The sequence below is a fragment of the Hypanus sabinus genome, chromosome 24 (genome assembly GCF_030144855.1).
Source record: "Hypanus sabinus isolate sHypSab1 chromosome 24, sHypSab1.hap1, whole genome shotgun sequence".
Taxonomy (NCBI): Eukaryota; Metazoa; Chordata; class Chondrichthyes; order Myliobatiformes; family Dasyatidae; genus Hypanus; species Hypanus sabinus.
In genome coordinates, this window is record NC_082729.1 from 23417361 (window position 1) to 23433096 (window position 15736).

General features: G+C 56.3%; 3 protein-coding genes across 5 annotated transcripts in view; 2 read left to right on the forward strand and 1 right to left on the reverse strand.

The window, feature by feature from the left end:
- The window catches only part of LOC132380701 (protein bicaudal D homolog 2-like), a 54628-nt gene extending 54027 nt beyond the window's left edge, over window positions 1-601 (forward strand). Inside the window, exon 5 of the mRNA XM_059949688.1 lies at window positions 572-601. Within this exon, the coding sequence (XP_059805671.1) occupies window positions 572-601 (30 nt within the window). The remainder of the gene's footprint in view (window positions 1-571) is intronic.
- Window positions 602-1305: 704 nt separating this feature from the next.
- Window positions 1306-9840, forward strand: LOC132380562 (troponin C, slow skeletal and cardiac muscles). 3 transcript variants are annotated; one of them, XM_059949462.1, is made up of 6 exons: window positions 1306-1608; window positions 5441-5471; window positions 8013-8159; window positions 8500-8614; window positions 9369-9505; window positions 9655-9838. In XM_059949462.1, the coding sequence occupies exons 1-6, from the start codon at window positions 1585-1587 to the stop codon at window positions 9684-9686; spliced, it is 486 nt and encodes a 161-aa protein (XP_059805445.1). In that variant the 5' UTR covers window positions 1306-1584; the 3' UTR covers window positions 9687-9838. The 3 variants fall into 3 exon arrangements, with proteins under 3 accessions (XP_059805445.1, XP_059805446.1, XP_059805444.1); XM_059949463.1 differs by lacking the exon at window positions 1306-1608 and adding an exon at window positions 2663-2740 and having other exon boundaries at window positions 9655-9839; XM_059949461.1 differs by lacking the exons at window positions 1306-1608; window positions 5441-5471 and adding an exon at window positions 5172-5379 and having other exon boundaries at window positions 9655-9840.
- Window positions 9841-10972: 1132 nt separating this feature from the next.
- LOC132380563 (5'-nucleotidase domain-containing protein 2-like) overlaps window positions 10973-15736 on the reverse strand; it is a 36027-nt gene continuing 31263 nt past the window's right edge. Inside the window, exons 12-14 of the mRNA XM_059949464.1 lie at window positions 13635-13775; window positions 13057-13121; window positions 10973-12587 (exon numbers count right to left, since the gene is read on the reverse strand). Of these exons, the coding sequence (XP_059805447.1) occupies window positions 12326-12587; window positions 13057-13121; window positions 13635-13775 (468 nt within the window). The 3' untranslated portion in view covers window positions 10973-12325. The remainder of the gene's footprint in view (window positions 12588-13056; window positions 13122-13634; window positions 13776-15736) is intronic.

Genomic DNA, 15736 nt, shown 5'->3' on the forward strand with positions numbered 1-15736 from the left:
GGAGCAGAATTGGGCCAATCGCCTTTTCGAATCCTCTCTGTCATTCCTTCATTTATTATCCCTCTTCACCCCAAGCCTCAGCCATCTTCCCATAGCCTTTGACACCCTGACGAGTCGAGAGTCTGTCAGCCTCCATTTTAAGTATATTCAATGACTCATCCTCCACTGCCATGTATGGCAACGAATTCCACAGATTCACCACTCTCTGGCTGAAGAAATCCCTCCCCATCTCTGTTCTAAAGGGACGTCCTTCTATTCTGAGCCCTCTGGTCCTCGACTCCCCCGCGATAGGAAACACCCTCTCCACATCCACTCCATCCAGGCCCTTCAGTGTTCGGTAGGTTTCAATGAGGCTCCCTCCCACCCCCTCCTTAATTCTTCTAAACTCCAGAGAGTACCATCCCGGGAGCTAACAAAGCCTCCTCGTACGTTAACCCTTTCCATTCCCGGGATTCCACGTTTATAAATAGCAGAAGCTATTCAGAGCAGTGACCATAAACTGGGAAGGAGTTGGCAGCTGATTGGAACGCGCTTCGACCTTGACTCAGTCCGTTCCATTGTGATTTGCCAGTTTAAAGTGTCTCCCGATTCCCCCCACTGATCCTTGTCAAAGGCACAGAAATAGGATCTGCATCTGCCCCTTGAAACACAACACCGTTCTGTAAGGTATAGGAGCAGAATTAGGCCATTGTACCCATCGTGTCTGTGCCATTATTTTCCCCTCGGAGCCCCTCTGTTCTGTTCCCCCCCCCCATAACCTTTGACACCCTGACTAATCAAGAACCTATTAATCTCCGCTTTAAATATACCCAATGACTTGGCCTCCACAGCCGTCTGTGGCAATGAATTCCACAGATTCTTCACCCTCTCATTAAAGAAAACACTCCTCTGTTCCAAATGGACGTCCCTTTATTCTGAGTCTGAGCACTCAGGTCCGAGACTATAGGAAATATCTCCCCCATGTCTGCACCATCCTAGTCCGATGGAATCACCAGGATGTTCCCGGGACTGGAGGGATTGAGAGGCTGGACAGACTGGGACTGATTTCCCTGGAGTGAAGGAGGCTGAGGGGTGACTTTATGGAGGTTTATGAGGGGTGCGGATGAGGGGGGATGGTCACCATCTTTTCCCCCAGTTTAGGGGGGCAGTCTGAGACTAGCAGACACAGGTTTAAGGGGGAGAGGAGCGAGCTGCCTGAGGGGCAACTTTTCCAGCCACAGGGTGGTCTATGTGGAATGAGCTGCCAGAGGGGGTATGTGAGGAGGGAGCACCATGCTACAGGAGGGGCGGAGAGGATGGGGCAACACAGTAGGGGAGGGGATCGTTCATTGCCCAGTTGAAATGCCACTGTCCTGATGACCTTGAAAACTCCTCTGTGCGTGGAATGTCTTTGTTCCTGCTATTTATAACAAGGACCAGGCAGGGTCTGTGGACGAGAGAGAGACACACACACACATACAGCCACACACAAAGGGTGTGACGTGGGAGACACAGAGACCGGCTCGATCACAAGGGCACCCACTGCAGACCTTGCTCTCCCCCCACCTTGAACGTCCTCGTCCCCCCAACGGGCACTGAGACAACATGGACGATATCTACAAAGCAGCGGTGAGTTACTGATCTGCTGACCCCGCGGTGTGGCGCTCCCCCCCCTCGCTGACCCACCCTTGATACGGTCCTCCCTGGATGCGCTGCTCCCTCCTCGCCAACCAAACCTCCCTCGATGCGGTGCTCTCTCCTCGCCGACCCACCCTCGACACGGTCCTCCCTGGATGTGCTGCTCCCTCCTCGCCAACCAAACCTCCCTCGATGCGCTGCTCTCTCCTCGCCGACCCACCCTCGACACGGTCCTCCCTGGATGTGCTGCTCCCTCCTTACCGTTCCTCCTCGCAGCACGCTGCTCCCTCCTCGCCGACCCACCCTCGACACAGTCCTCCCTGGATGTGCTGCTCCCTCCTTACCGTCCCTCCTCGCAGCACGCTGCTCCCTCCTCGCCGACCCACCCTCGACACGGTCCTCCCTGGATGTGCTGCTCCCTCCTTACCGTTCCTCCTCGCAGCACGCTGCTCCCTCCTCGCCGACCCACCCCTCAACACGGTCCTCCCTGGATGCGGCGCTCCCTCCTTACCGTCCCTCCTCGCCTACCAAACCTCCCTGGATGCGGCGCTCCTCCTTACCGTCCCTCCTCGCCTACCAAACCTCCCTGGATGCGGCGCTCCCTCCTCGCCAAACCTCCCTCTTGCCAACCCTCCCTCAACTTGCCACTCCCTCTTCGCCAACCCTCCCCTATAAAATTGTGAGACTGCTATTAAATCTCCCCACTGTTCCTGGGGAAAAGGATTTGCCACAAAATTATCCCCCTTCCTCTGCCCCCAGAGACTAACTGCAGGGCCGCAGACATTTTGAGACTGCCAGCTCAAGACCGGAGTGCTTGGCCTATTTCACCTCAATCCCTGGCTTTGACCATTCAGCTAACAATTCTTTGAGCTCGACTGCTGAATCTGCACGTCCAGCCTCGGCTCCCACCCCACCCCGGCAAATACCCCACATTTGTTAAACTGGCTCAAGTATCGGGGCGCGCTGGCAGTGTTTGCCGCTGCTACAAGTTATTTTGATTGCACTGGGGCATCGAGGTAGTAAAACTGAAAAATCACCAACAGACTGCGGAGTAAAGGGTTCGTGACAAGCCCAGTGCGGGCAGGCAGACAGTAAGAAGCAAAGGGCCACGACGAGGTAGATGGTGAGGGGAACAGTGTGCCTCGGGGATTGTTCAATACTTTTAAGACAGTCCTGGGGCTTGGCGGGGGCGCGTTTGCAGGCTTCTGAATCGTCCGGGGAGGGTGGGTGGGGTCTTGCTGCCGTATTGAGAAGTGCAGGCAGAGTCCACAAGGGGGAGGCTGGTTCCTATGATGGCCTGAGCTGTTCTGCCTGCTTTCTCGAGGTCTTGGCCGGACGGGGCCCCGATTGAAACTGACGGGGATGTGCGGGGTTCCCAACGTGGTTGGGATGTTGGCCTCCGGGAACCTCAGCCCCCACCCACCCCTCCCTCGCTCCTGCAGAGCTGCCCCAGCCAGTCTGTGGGGCAGGAAGATGAGAGTCCATTTGCAGAGAAAGTCTCTGGCCCAAGAGCTTGGAAATGAGTTAATCCGAGAAAAAAATGGCATAAAAAGTGTCCTCGGTATCAATCGTGAATGGTGGGGAGGGGCAGAGGGACCTCGGTGTAGGAGGGTAGGACAGGCACCGTGAATGGTGGGGAGGGGCAGAGGGACCTCGGTGTAGGAGGGTAGGACAGGCACCGTGAATGGTGGGGAGGGGCAGAGGGACCTCGGTGTAGGAGGGTAGGACAGGCACCGTGAATGGTGGGGAGGGGCAGAGGGACCTCGGTGTAGGAGGGTATGGACAGGCACCGTGAATGGTGGGGAGGGGCAGAGGGACCTCGGTGTAGGAGGGTAGGAACAGGCACCGTGAATGGTGGGGAGGGGCAGAGGGACCTCGGTGTCCGAGGGTAGGACAGGCACCGTGAATGGTGGGGAGGGGCAGAGGGACCTCGGTGTCCGAGGGTAGGACAGGCACCGTGAATGGTGGGGAGGGGGCAGAGGGACCTCGGTGTAGGAGGGTAGGACAGGCACCTGTGAATGGTGGGGAGGGGCAGAGGGACCTCGGTGTAGGAGGGTAGGACAGGCACCGTGAATGGTGGGGAGGGGCAGAGGGACCTCGGGTGTCCGAGGGTAGGACAGGCACCGTGAATGGTGGGGAGGGGCAGAGGGACCTCGGTGTAGGAGGGTAGGACAGGCACCATGAATGGTGGGGAGGGGCAGAGGGACCTCGGTGTAGGAGGGTAGGACAGGCACCGTGAATGGTGGGGAGGGGCAGAGGGACCTCGGTGTAGGAGGGTAGGACAGGCACCGTGAATGGTGGGGAGGGGCAGAGGGACCTCGGTGTATGAGGGTAGGACAGGCACCGTGAATGGTGGGGAGGGGGCAGAGGGACCTCGGTGTATGAGGGTAGGACAGGCACCGTGAATGGTGGGGAGGGGCAGAGGGACCTCGGTGTAGGAGGGTAGGACAGGCACCCGTGAATGGTGGGGAGGGGCAGAGGGACCTCGGTGTAGAGGGTAGGACAGGCACCGTGAATGGTGGGGAGGGGCAGAGGGACCTCGGTGTCCGAGGGTAGGACAGGCACCGTGAATGGTGGGGAGGGGCAGAGGGACCTCGGTGTAGGAGGGTAGGACAGGCACCGTGAATGGTGGGGAGGGGGCAGAGGGACCTCGGTGTATGAGGGTAGGACAGGCACCGTGAATGGTGGGGAGGGGCAGAGGGACCTCGGTGTAGGAGGGTAGGACAGGCACCGTGAATGGTGGGGAGGGGCAGAGGGACCTCGGTGTCCGAGGTAGGACAGGCACGTGAATGGTGGGGAGGGGCAGAGGGACCTCGGTGTATGAGGGTAGGACAGGCACCGTGAATGGTGGGGAGGGGCAGAGGGACCTCGGTGTCCGAGGGTAGGACAGGCACCGTGAATGGTGGGGAGGGGCAGAGGGACCTCGGTGTATGAGGGTAGGACAGGCACCGTGAATGGTGGGGAGGGGCAGAGGGACCTCGGTGTATGAGGGTAGGACACACACCGTGAATGGTGGGGGTATCGAGGAACAGAGGGACCTCAGTGTACAAGGGTTGGACACTCACCCTGAATGGTGGGGGGTGTCGAGGGGCAGAGGGACCTCAGTGTACAAGGGTAGGACACACACCGTGAATGGTGGGGGGTATCGAGGAACAGAGGGACCTCAGTGTACAAGGGTTGGACACTCACCCTGAATGGTGGGGGGTGTCGAGGGGCAGAGGGACCTCAGTGTACAAGGGTAGGACACACACCGTGAATGGTGGGGGGTATCGAGGGACAGAGGGGATCTCAGTGTACGAGGGTTGGACACTCACCCTGAATGGTGGGGGGTATCGAGGGACAGAGGGATCTCAGTGTACGAGGGTTGGACACTCACCCTGAATGGTGGGGGGTGTCGAGGGGCAGAGGGACCTCAGTGTACGAGGGTTGGACACTCACCCTGAATGGTGGGGGGGTGGCGAGGGGCAGAGGGACCTCAGTGTATGAGGGTAGGACAGGCACCGTGAATGGTGGGGGGGTATCGAGGGACAGAGGGATCTCAGTGTACGAGGGTTGGACACTCACCCTGAATGGTGGGGGGTGTCGAGGGGCAGAGGGACCTCAGTGTACAAGGGTTGGACACTCACCCTGAATGGTGGGGGGTGGCGAGGGGCAGACTATTGAAGAAGATCTACAACTCCCTGCGTCCCGTGACTCACCGCACTTGGCCAAAGTCTTCAAAATCATGGCCTGTCTCAAATCCCGAGCTCTGGGACTATATCCGTAAGTTCCCCCCACCCACAGTGTGCTGAGACGATAACCGATCTTTCTCCCCCCAATCCAGGTTGAACAGCTCACCGAGGAACAGAAGAATGGTCAGTATGCATCTCCAAGTCCCAATCTTCAGGAGGGTTGGGGCATCGAGTCTGCTCTGCCATTCCATCATGGCTGATTTATTAACCCTCTCAACCCCATTCTCCTGCCTTCTCCCCCTGACTAATCCAGAAAGTATCAACTTCCCCTTTAATTGACTTGGAATCCACAACCGCCTGTGGTAAAGAATTTCAATATTGAATAGGTTTCAATGAGACCTCTCCCCCTCCCTCATTCTTCTAAACTCCAGGAAGTACAGGCCCAGAGCCATCAATACTCTTCATACGTTCATCCCCAGGATCATTCACACCAGTCTCCTCTGCACCCCCTCCAATGCCAGCACATCCTCAGATGAGTTGGGGTCATTTCTGTGGAGGGAGCATCACTCTGTTCCTGACCCTGAAAATGTGTAGTGGGAGTTTCACTCTGTGTCTGACCCCGGGAGTGTGTGATGGGACGGTGTGGAGGGAGTTTCACTCTGTGTCTGACCCCTGGAGTGTGTGATGGGACGGTGTGGAGAGAGTTTCACTCTGTGTCTGACTGCGGGAGTGTGTGATGGGACGGTGTGGAGGGAGTTTCACTCTGTGTCTGGGAGTGTGTGATGGGAGTTTCACTCTGTGTGTGACCCCGGGAGTGTGTGATGGGATGGTGTGGAGGGAGCTTCACTCTGTGTCTGACCCCGGGAGTGTGTGATGGGACGGTGTGGAGGGAGTTTCACTGTGTGTCTGACCCCGGGAGTGTGTGATGGGATGGTGTGGAGGGAGTTTCACTGTGTGTCTGACCCCGGGAGTGTGTGATGGGACAGTGTGGAGGGGGCTTCACTCTGTGCCTGACCCTGGGAGTGTGTGATGGGACGGTGTGGAGGGAGCTTCACTCTGTGTCTGACCCCGGAAGTGTGTGATGGGACGGTGTGGAGGGAGTTTCACTGTGTGTCTGACCCCGGGAGTGTGTGATGGGACGGTGTGGAGGGGGCTTCACTCTGTGCCTGACCCCGGGAGTGTGTGATGGGACGGTGTGGAGGGAGCTTCACTGTGTGTCTGACCCCGGGAGTGTGTGATGGGACGGTGTGGAGGGAGTTTCACTGTGTGTCTGACCCCGGGAGTGTGTGATGGGACGGTGTGGAGGGAGTTTCACTGTGTGTCTGACCCCGGGAGTGTGTGATGGGACGGTGTGGAGGGAGCTTCACTCTGTGTCTGACCCCGGGAGTGTGTGATGGGACGGTGTGGAGGGAGCTTCACTCTGTGTCTGACCCCGGGAGTGTGTGATGGGACGGTGTGGAGGGGGTTTCACTCTGTGTCTGACCCCGGGAGTGTGTGATGGGTCGGTGTGGAGGGAGATTAACTCTGTGTCTGACCCTGGGAGTGTGTGATGGGACGGTGTGGAGGGAGTTTCACTCTGTGTCTGACCCCGGGAGTGTGTGATGGGACGGTGTGGAGGGAGTTTCACTCTGTGTCTGACCCTGGGAGTGTGTGATGGGACGGTGTGGAGGGAGCTTCACTCTGTGTCTGACCCCAGGAGTGTGTGATGGGACGGTGTGGAGGGAGCTTCACTCTGTGTCTGACCCCGGGAGTGTGTGATGGGAGCTTCACTCTGTGTCTGACCCCGGGAGTGTGTGATGGGACGGTGTGGAGGGAGTTTCACTCTGTGTCTGACCCCGGGAGTGTGTGTTGGGACGGTGTGGAGGGAGTTTCACTCTGTGTCTGACCCCGGGAGTGTGTGATGGGACGGTGTGGAGGGAGCTTCACTCTGTGTCTGACCCCGGGAGTGTGTGATGGGTGGGTGTGGAGGGAGCTTCACTCTGTGTCTGACCCCGGGAGTGTGTGTTGGGACGGTGTGGAGGGAGTTTCACTCTGTGTCTGACCCTGGGAGTGTGTGATGGGACGGTGTGGAGGGAGTTTCACTCTGTGTCTGACCCCGGGAGTGTGTGATGGGTGGGTGTGGAGGGAGATTCACTCTGTGTCTGACCCTGGGAGTGTGTGATGGGACGGTGTGGAGGGAGTTTCACTCTGTGTCTGACCCCGGGAGTGTGTGATGGGACGGTGTGGAGGGAGCTTCACTCTGTGTCTGATCCCGGGAGTGTGTGATGGGACGGTGTGGAGGGAGTTTCACTCTGTGTCTGATCCCGGGAGTGTGTGATGGGACGGTGTGGAGGGAGTTTCACTCTGTGTCTGACCCCGGGAGTGTGTGTTGGGACGGTGTGGAGGGAGTTTCACTCTGTGTCTGATCCCGGGAGTGTGTGATGGGACGGTGTGGAGGGAGTTTCACTCTGTGTCTGACCCCGGGAGTGTGTGATGGGACGGTGTGGAGGGAGCTTCACTCTGTGTCTGACCCCGGGAGTGTGTGATGGGACGGTGCGGAGGGAGCTTCACTCTGTGTCTGACCCCGGGAGTGTGTGATGGGACGGTGCGGAGGGAGCTTCACTCTGTCTCTGACCCCGGGAGAGTGTGATGGGACGGTGTGGAGGGAGTTTCACTCTGTGTCTGACCCCGGGAGTGTGTGATGGGACGGTGTGGAGGGAGTTTCACTCTGTGTCTGTGTTCCAGAGTTCCGTGCAGCCTTCGACATCTTCGTGCAGGACGCGGCGGACGGCTGCATCAGTACCAAGGAGCTGGGGAAGGTGATGCGAATGGTGGGGCAGAACCCCACCCCTGAGGAACTGCAGGAGATGATCGATGAGGTGGACGAGGATGGTGAGGAAATCCTCGGGGGGGGGGGGGGGAATTGCACCCCAGTACTGTTCCTCCACTCCAAACCACCATCCCAGAGCCAGCCAAATCCCTCCACTCGGGTTCGGGAGTGGGACCTTTCCTCTATTACCCAGGGGAGCGTGGATGATGGGGATAGTGAATTAGAGGGGCATCCAAGGGATCGGGGCTGGTGGAGCAGGAGCAGGAGGCGGAAATATCCAGGGAGAGGGAATAGGAGGAATATGAGGAGAGAGTGGCACCAATATCAGAGGAAGTGGGTGGAGTTAACTGGAGGAGGGGAGAGAGCGCCTGCTGTATGACCACTCCGTGCCCCCTCTCTCAGGAAGCGGGACAGTGGACTTTGACGAGTTCCTGGTGATGATGGTGATGTGTACGAAGGACGAGAGCAAAGGGAAATCGGAGGAGGAGCTGGCTGAACTGTTCCGCATGTTCGACAAGTAGGTGCCGATTCTGCTGTGACTTGCCCCTACCCCCCGCTTTAACCCTTGAACCCCTTACTTCCCCTACACCCCTCTCCACTCCCTCCCTGTGACCCCCCCCCCACCTGGGTATTGGCGAGGGATTCTGATAAGCTGCAGCAATGAACTGAGGGCTGACGCTCTTCCAGAGACCATTCAGCCCCTCCTGAACTATCCCACAGGCTCGCTGGGCAACTGTTACTGCAGCCTCAAACACGATGAACCCTGACGTTTAAGGTGCATGTTGGGGGGAGCTGCAGAGGTCGCATATCCAGATTACCCAAGTCTCAGAACTAGAAGTGAGGCTCCTCACTGCTGCTACTCCCATCAAATAGCCAATCTTCTGGTTTGTCCCCACCCCCTTGGCATGGGAGGGGCTGCTGGAGTCTACGGGGACCATGGGGCAGGTAACCCAACAGGGAACGTTGGGAGGGGGAGGGAGGACAAACTGTGGTGACCACCTGGCTGAAAATCTAAAGTCAATGAGATGGTGGCAACCAATGTGCAAGGGGGCCGAGGGGAAAGCAGAAGTTCCACTGGCTGGCCACTAGCCAACAGGACCAGGAACACATGCTCAGCCAAGAGGAGCTGGAGGGTGTGAGGGGGTTACCCAGGCGTAGGGATGTCGGGATACCAGCCCACAAGTGCCTGGTGCTCTCGAGGAAAGCGGGTATGGGCGGGACGGGTCGGGATGGTGGCATGCCAGCCCACACATGCTGAATACTCTCCCCAGGAACACAGATGGGTACATCGACCTGGACGAGCTGAAGGAAATGCTGGAGTCAACGGGGGAGGTGATCACACCCGACGACATCGAGGAGCTGATGAGGGACGGCGACAAGAACAACGACGGCAAGATCGACTACGACGGTAAAGGAGCAGGGGTGGTGGGGTGGGGGGGACCGGGGAGAGGAAGGGAACGTGAAGGAGGGAAGATGGCAGCCGTGGCTGGGACCGGGCATGATTAGGACAGGCTTCTTCTGCTCTGTCGTCACCTCTTCTCTCTCCTTCCCTTGCAGAGTTCCTCGAGTTCATGAAGGGAGTGGAGTAGAGGAAGGAAGCTGAGCTGCCACTCCCACCCCTGGATGAGGAATCGGAACATCTTCAGAATCCACTCCATCACTGCATCATCCCTCTGGAATATCAGAAAACCAGGAACAACCTCTTCCCAATAAAACAAGCTGCTTAAGTGCTGAGTCATGTCTTCAATCTTCATGTTCCCACACCATCCTCATCCCATCACACACCTTCAGGGTCAGACACAGTGAAGCTCCCTCCACACCGTCCCATCACACACTCCCGGGGTCGGACACAGAGTGAAGCTCCCCCCACACCGTCCCATCACACACTCCCGGGGTCGGACACAGAGTGAAACTCCCTCCACACCGTCCCATCACACACTCCCGGGGTCGGACACAGAGTGAAGCTCCCTCCACACCGTCCCATCACACACTCCCGGGGTCGGACACAGAGTGAAACTCCCTCCACACCGTCCCATCACACACTCCCGGGGTCAGACACAGAGTGAAGCTCCCTCCACATCGTCCCATCACTCACTCCTGGGGTCAGACACAGAGTGAAGCTCCCTCCACACCGTCCCATCACACACTGCCGGGGTCAGACACAGAGAGAATCTCCCTCCACACCGTCCCATCACACACTCCCGGGGTCAGACATAGAGTGAAGCTCCCTCCACACCGTCCCATCACACACTCCCGGGGTCAGACACAGAGTGAATCTCCCTCCACACCGTCCCATCACACACTCCCGGGGTCAGACACAGAGTGAAGCTCCCTCCACACCGTCCCATCACTCACTCCCAGGGTCAGACACAGAGTGAAACTCCCTCCACACCATCTCATCACACACTCCCGGGGTCAGACACAGAGTGAAACTCCCTCCACACCGTCCCATCACACACTCCCAGGGTCAGTGACACCCTCCCTCCAGATCCTGCCTCGGACAGCACGGTAGTGTGGTTCAAGCTCAGGGCTTCGGAGTTGAATCCCAACATCGTCAGAAAGGAGTCTTGCTTGTAAACCGTGTGGGCTTCCTCTCGGTGCTCTGGTCTGAAGACGTACGGGGTAGTCGGCTAATTGGTCATTGTAAATTGTCCTGTGATTAAGTTAGGGTAAAATTGGGGGGTTGTCAAGAGGTTGCTGGGTGGCTTGGCTCAAAGGTCCTATTCCACATTTTCTCCTTGAATAAATCATTTTGCTCCCAAACTCCCTCCCTGACCCCAGCCCTGCCCCTCCGTCTGAGGTCCCTCAGCCCACACACATGGAGGCCTCTAAAGTTTCCCATTCCCCGAAGGCAATTAGACGGCAGCATAGAGTCTGTGCTGTGCATCGACTTTTATTAAAAAGCATTTCTAAACTGAGGGGTTAAAAATGTACATCTGCCACGGCTCTGTCCCCTAACAAGAGTTGAGTTCTCACTCCGGTGAACACCCCTACAGCGAGGTCAAACTTGCTGCCCAGTTAGACAGCTTTCCTGCTGCAGAGAGTCTGATGGGAAACTGAGCCTCTTGAGGGATGGAGTGGGGGAGGCATGTGGTGTACAAAGGAGACAGGGTGATGGGACAGATAAAGGATGACAGGAGTCCATTACCTCGAGCAGGTCCCAGTGACAAAATGGGTCCTGTGTTTACGACCTTATCTTTGACCCCATTTCCCCAAACCGCTCAAGGCAGAAGCTGTTCTTAACAGCTTATTCCAGGCATCATTTTAAAAACAGAGCACCTTGCGTACTGGTTACTCTGCACACAGGTAAACAAGAAACAAGATTATTTCCCCCCCACTTTTGAGGCCGAGGGAGTTTCGTTGTGCGTCCGAGTCCGTTACCAACAAAATAAACAAACAATAAGAATTAATGCAGGATTGTGAAGAAATCTTCGAGCACCAATAAACGTTAGGCGGGGTTGGAAAGGAATTCTGGGGTTAGCAAGAGGGTGAATTCATGCCCTGGGCCTAGCCATCTCCATAGCAACAGGGTCCAGCGGACATGAGAGGGGGGGGGGAAACGGACGTCCATCCAAGGGCTCGCACCACTCGACCTCGAACAGGCAGACTCCCTCCGTCAGAAGGACGTGTTGGAGGGAGGGCAGGCATGCTGGCGCCCAAGAGGAGTCGCCCCCTCTCCCGTCTCCCACCGCCTGATCGTGTCCAGGCACAGGAGCATTCAGACTTACGGCGGTCCAACCCACCGGCGCTGGGACGTATGCAGAGGGCGGGCAACCTCTTAAAGGGACACGTGACATGTAAATCCAGTTACAGAAGTTCAAAGGAGATGGCATAACAGTGGCAGGTCAAAGGTTAAAGGTTCTGAAATCACCCCCAAAAGGTTCAGTCATTGGGGGAGAAAAGAAAGGTTTAAGGGGTCAATGGGGAGCAATGAAAGGGTTAAAGGGCATAAACTCAGTTGACGGGTTAGGTAAGGGTTAAAATGCGACCTCAGTTCACAGGTGTAAATGGGAAGGGTTGAAGGCCGTGACCTCAGTTGACAATAGGAAAGAGGTCAAAGGGCATCCCCTGAGATTACAGGGGCAATGGGAGTAGCAAAGGGTTAAAGGACGTGACCCAGTTTACAGGGTCATCAGTAAAGGGGGAGGAGTAGGACAAGGGTTAACGTCTCTGACACAAAGGCAGAGGGTGAGAAATGGGGACGGACATGGGTCAGGGGCCGGGGGGGCTAGCGGATGTGCGACATCTCGTCGAGGAAGGGGGTCTTCATGCAGCCGGTGCAGAGCTGGTCCATCCAGAGGGGGGCCTCGTGCTGCAAGGGCGTGCGGCGGGGGTAGAAGGTGTATGCCATGTCGTAGTTGAGCAGGCAGCTGAGCGAGCACATGTAGAGGTCAGAGAATCGACAGAGGCGCCGGGAGAAGTAGGTGGGGTTGTGACACGTCCGGAAAATGCTGCCAAAACGCGGGTTGAAGAGGTTCTTGGCAAATGCCCTGCCGAGGAGAGGGTGGGAGAGGAAGAAGGGAGGAGGAGGAGGAGAGAGAACAAGGGAGGGAGGGGGTGTGAGGGAGAGAATTTAGTTTCCAGTGACATTAAACCACTCCGTCCACCTCCCGTCCTCAATCCCTCTATTCTCCACTCTAACTCCACACTTCCCCCTCTGTAAATTTGCCCAATCACTCCTCCCTCTTCTCCTCCCCCCAAACCTCCCCTTCTCTTGCTCCTCACTCTCCCTCTCCCCTTTCCCAACGTTCCCTCTCATTAAAATTGAACTAAAACTGAAAAATCACATTCTTTTGATTTTATTTATTAACGGTATGATGAAAAAACCTTCTCGTCTGTCTTTATTCCTGCTGCTCAACAGCACAACCAAGCATTTTGTAGGAAACAGTAAGCTCTTTCCTCCCCCCCCCAATCCCTCCCTCTGTCTCCGTCAGTCCCTCCTCTATCCCCTCCTCCTACCTCAATTCCTGCCGCTCCTCCATCCACGTCCTCAGCACCTCCTGGGCTTCAGGGTCCCGATGGGTCTGTGTGAGACAGCGTGGGGTGGGTGTTGTGTTAGAGAACAAAGGCCACCATAGGTCTCGACATCCATTCCCCCCCCCACCTGGGCCCCAGCGGCCTTTGGGGGGGGGGCCGGGAGGAGGGTGGTTTTGCAGCTTGACCCCTCCCCATTCAGGGCCCAGCGCATTCGTCGGCCAATCAGGGGCTGCCTCACAGGCAAGGTAAGATCCCGCTAACACACCACGGCGAGTGTCTCCCTGGCACTGCGCTGCGGCTGAAACCCCCAACTGAACCCTCTTGCAGGGCTCCCTCCTCGGCTGCCCTGCCACAATGCAGAGATCCTGCAGTCCCCCACCCTCGCCTCATCCTTTCTGCAGGACTCCCTCCTTAGCACCACAGCCGCGATCCCTCACCCCGTCCCCTCCCACGGCGCCAAACTCCATCCCCACCATGAAAGCTCCCTCCTCACCCACTGAGCAAACCTCCTTGCTGTCCCCTCTGCACTGTGGACCTCGTTCCTCACCACCCCCCCTTACCTGCATGCGTTCCAGCAGCCCTGTCAGAGCCTGCGTCCACGTCAGCGTCTGCGTGTATTGCTCCGTGTTGACGATCCGCGTCTCCGTCTCCAGCTCAGGAACGATGGCCCCCGTCCGCCAACCGTGCCGCAACATCAGGTCCTACCACGGCGGGCAACGGATCAGACAGCTGCCAGCCAACCCACCACTCCCCGCCCTCCCTCCTTCGATATTCCCGGCCACCGAGCCTCTGCGGGCTGGTGGGAGAGAATTCCGCAGCTCCCTTGTTATATCCCCCACTCTCCCTTCATCTAAGATGGGAACCCAGGTCTCGGATGTCCTAACCTCCCACATCTATTCTGTCCACGATTCCAAAGGGACGTCCAGCAGTCCCCCGAGAATCCGCAGATCAGGGGGTCACCCTTATCCCTCCTCACGGACCCCTCCCTAATCCCCCAGGAACTGATCGTAAACCTATGCCCACAAAATGCTGGAGGAACTCAGCAGGCCAGTACAATTGATACACTTTTTTTTAAACCATAGATGCTGTCTGGCCTGCTGAGTTTCTCCAGCATTTTGTGTGTTGTTCGGATTTCCGGCATCTGCAGATTTTCTCTCATTTCTAAACCTCTGCCCTCCTGCTTTGAGCACCTCCCTCCCCGGGGAAAAAGTACGCCCATTTGCTGCTCTCATACTCCTCCTGTCAGGCCACCTGGCAAACTCCTACCTTGCAATTTCGTCTGGCTCAGAGCAGCTCCCTGCCACCCCGCCCCACCCCTCCTTACTATTGTAGCAAGAAGCTAATTTTCGTGGTGCGTACACCCTGGGCACCTGTTCCTACAAATATGAACTCGAACCCCAACTTCCCTCAACTCCCCCGTGCTTGGTATGATCCAAATTTCTACAGCCGTCCTGGGGAGAGCATTCTCACACGGGATCAGTTCCTCCGTGTTGTTATTTTGGAAGAGCTGTCCTGGACGCAGCATGCAAGTGCAATTACGAAGAAAGCACGGGAGCGCAAAGGTTCAGCGTGACATCTAAACCCTTGCAAACCTCTACAGGTGTGCGGTGGAGAGTGTATCGACTGGCTGGATCAAAGCCTGGTGTGGAAACACCAAAACCCCGTCAAAGGTAGTGGATTTGGCCCAGTCCATTGCGGGTAAAACCCTCCCCACCATGAAACGCATCTACGTAGAGCGCTGTTGCAGGAAAGCGGCTTCCGTGGGATCCCCACCAACCAGGTCTTGCTGCTGCCATCAGCAAGAAAGAAATCTTGCCAAATATCTTGGAATCCTTTGAAGAAATATCAAGCAGGATAAACAAAGGACTTAGATTTTCAGAAGACCTTTGATAAGGTGCCACACATGAGGCTGCTTAACAAGAACCCATGGTATTACAAGAAAAATACTTCCATGGATGAAGCATTAGCTGATTGGCAGGAGGCAGAGAGTGGGAATAAAGGGAGTTTACTGGTTGGCTGCCGGTGACTAGTGGTGTTAGGACTGATTCTTTCGACATTATATGTCGATGATTTGGATAACGGAACTGATAGCTTTGTTGCAAAGCTTACAGACGATACAAAAAAATGTGGAGGGGCCAGGTAGTGTCGAGGAAGTAGAGAGGCTACAGAAGGACTTAGATTAGGAGAATGGGCAAAGAAGTGGCAGATGGAATAACAGTGCCGGGAAGTGTATGGTCATGCTCTTTGGTAGAAAAAAATAAAAAGGTTAGACTATTTTTAATTGGAGAGAAAATTCAAAATTCAGAGGTGCAAAGGGACTTGAGAGTTCCCATGTAAGGTTAATTACAGGTTGAGTGAGGAAGGCAAAAGCAATGATAGCATTCATTTCCAGAGGGCAAGAATAATACATCCTTGTTTTTCTGCTGATGCTTTATAAAACGCTGGTGAGGCTTCACTTGGGGTAATGTGAGCAGTTTTGGGCCCACACTAGACTGGATAATTTTGAAAACGCTTGTTTCGCGTAGTAAGAACAATAGGTGTCCACACCAAGCATTTTTAAAAATATCTCTGTTCACATTGAAACGGATATCTCGGCGAATCTCCTCCTACTGCGCATGCGCGGGACACATCTATCAAAAACAAGCGGCATGTTTGGTGTCAC

Bases quoted from the DNA above. Each gene is read 5' to 3' on its own strand.
- LOC132380562 (XM_059949461.1), top strand. From the start codon at position 5,187: ATGGTGGGGGGTGTCGAGGGGCAGAGGGACCTCAGTGTACAAGGGTTG. The intron at 5,380-8,012 runs GTAAGTTCCCCC...TCTGTGTTCCAG, and splicing joins CGAGCTCTGGGACTATATCC to AGTTCCGTGCAGCCTTCGAC. The intron at 9,506-9,654 runs GTAAAGGAGCAG...CTTCCCTTGCAG, and splicing joins CGGCAAGATCGACTACGACG to AGTTCCTCGAGTTCATGAAG.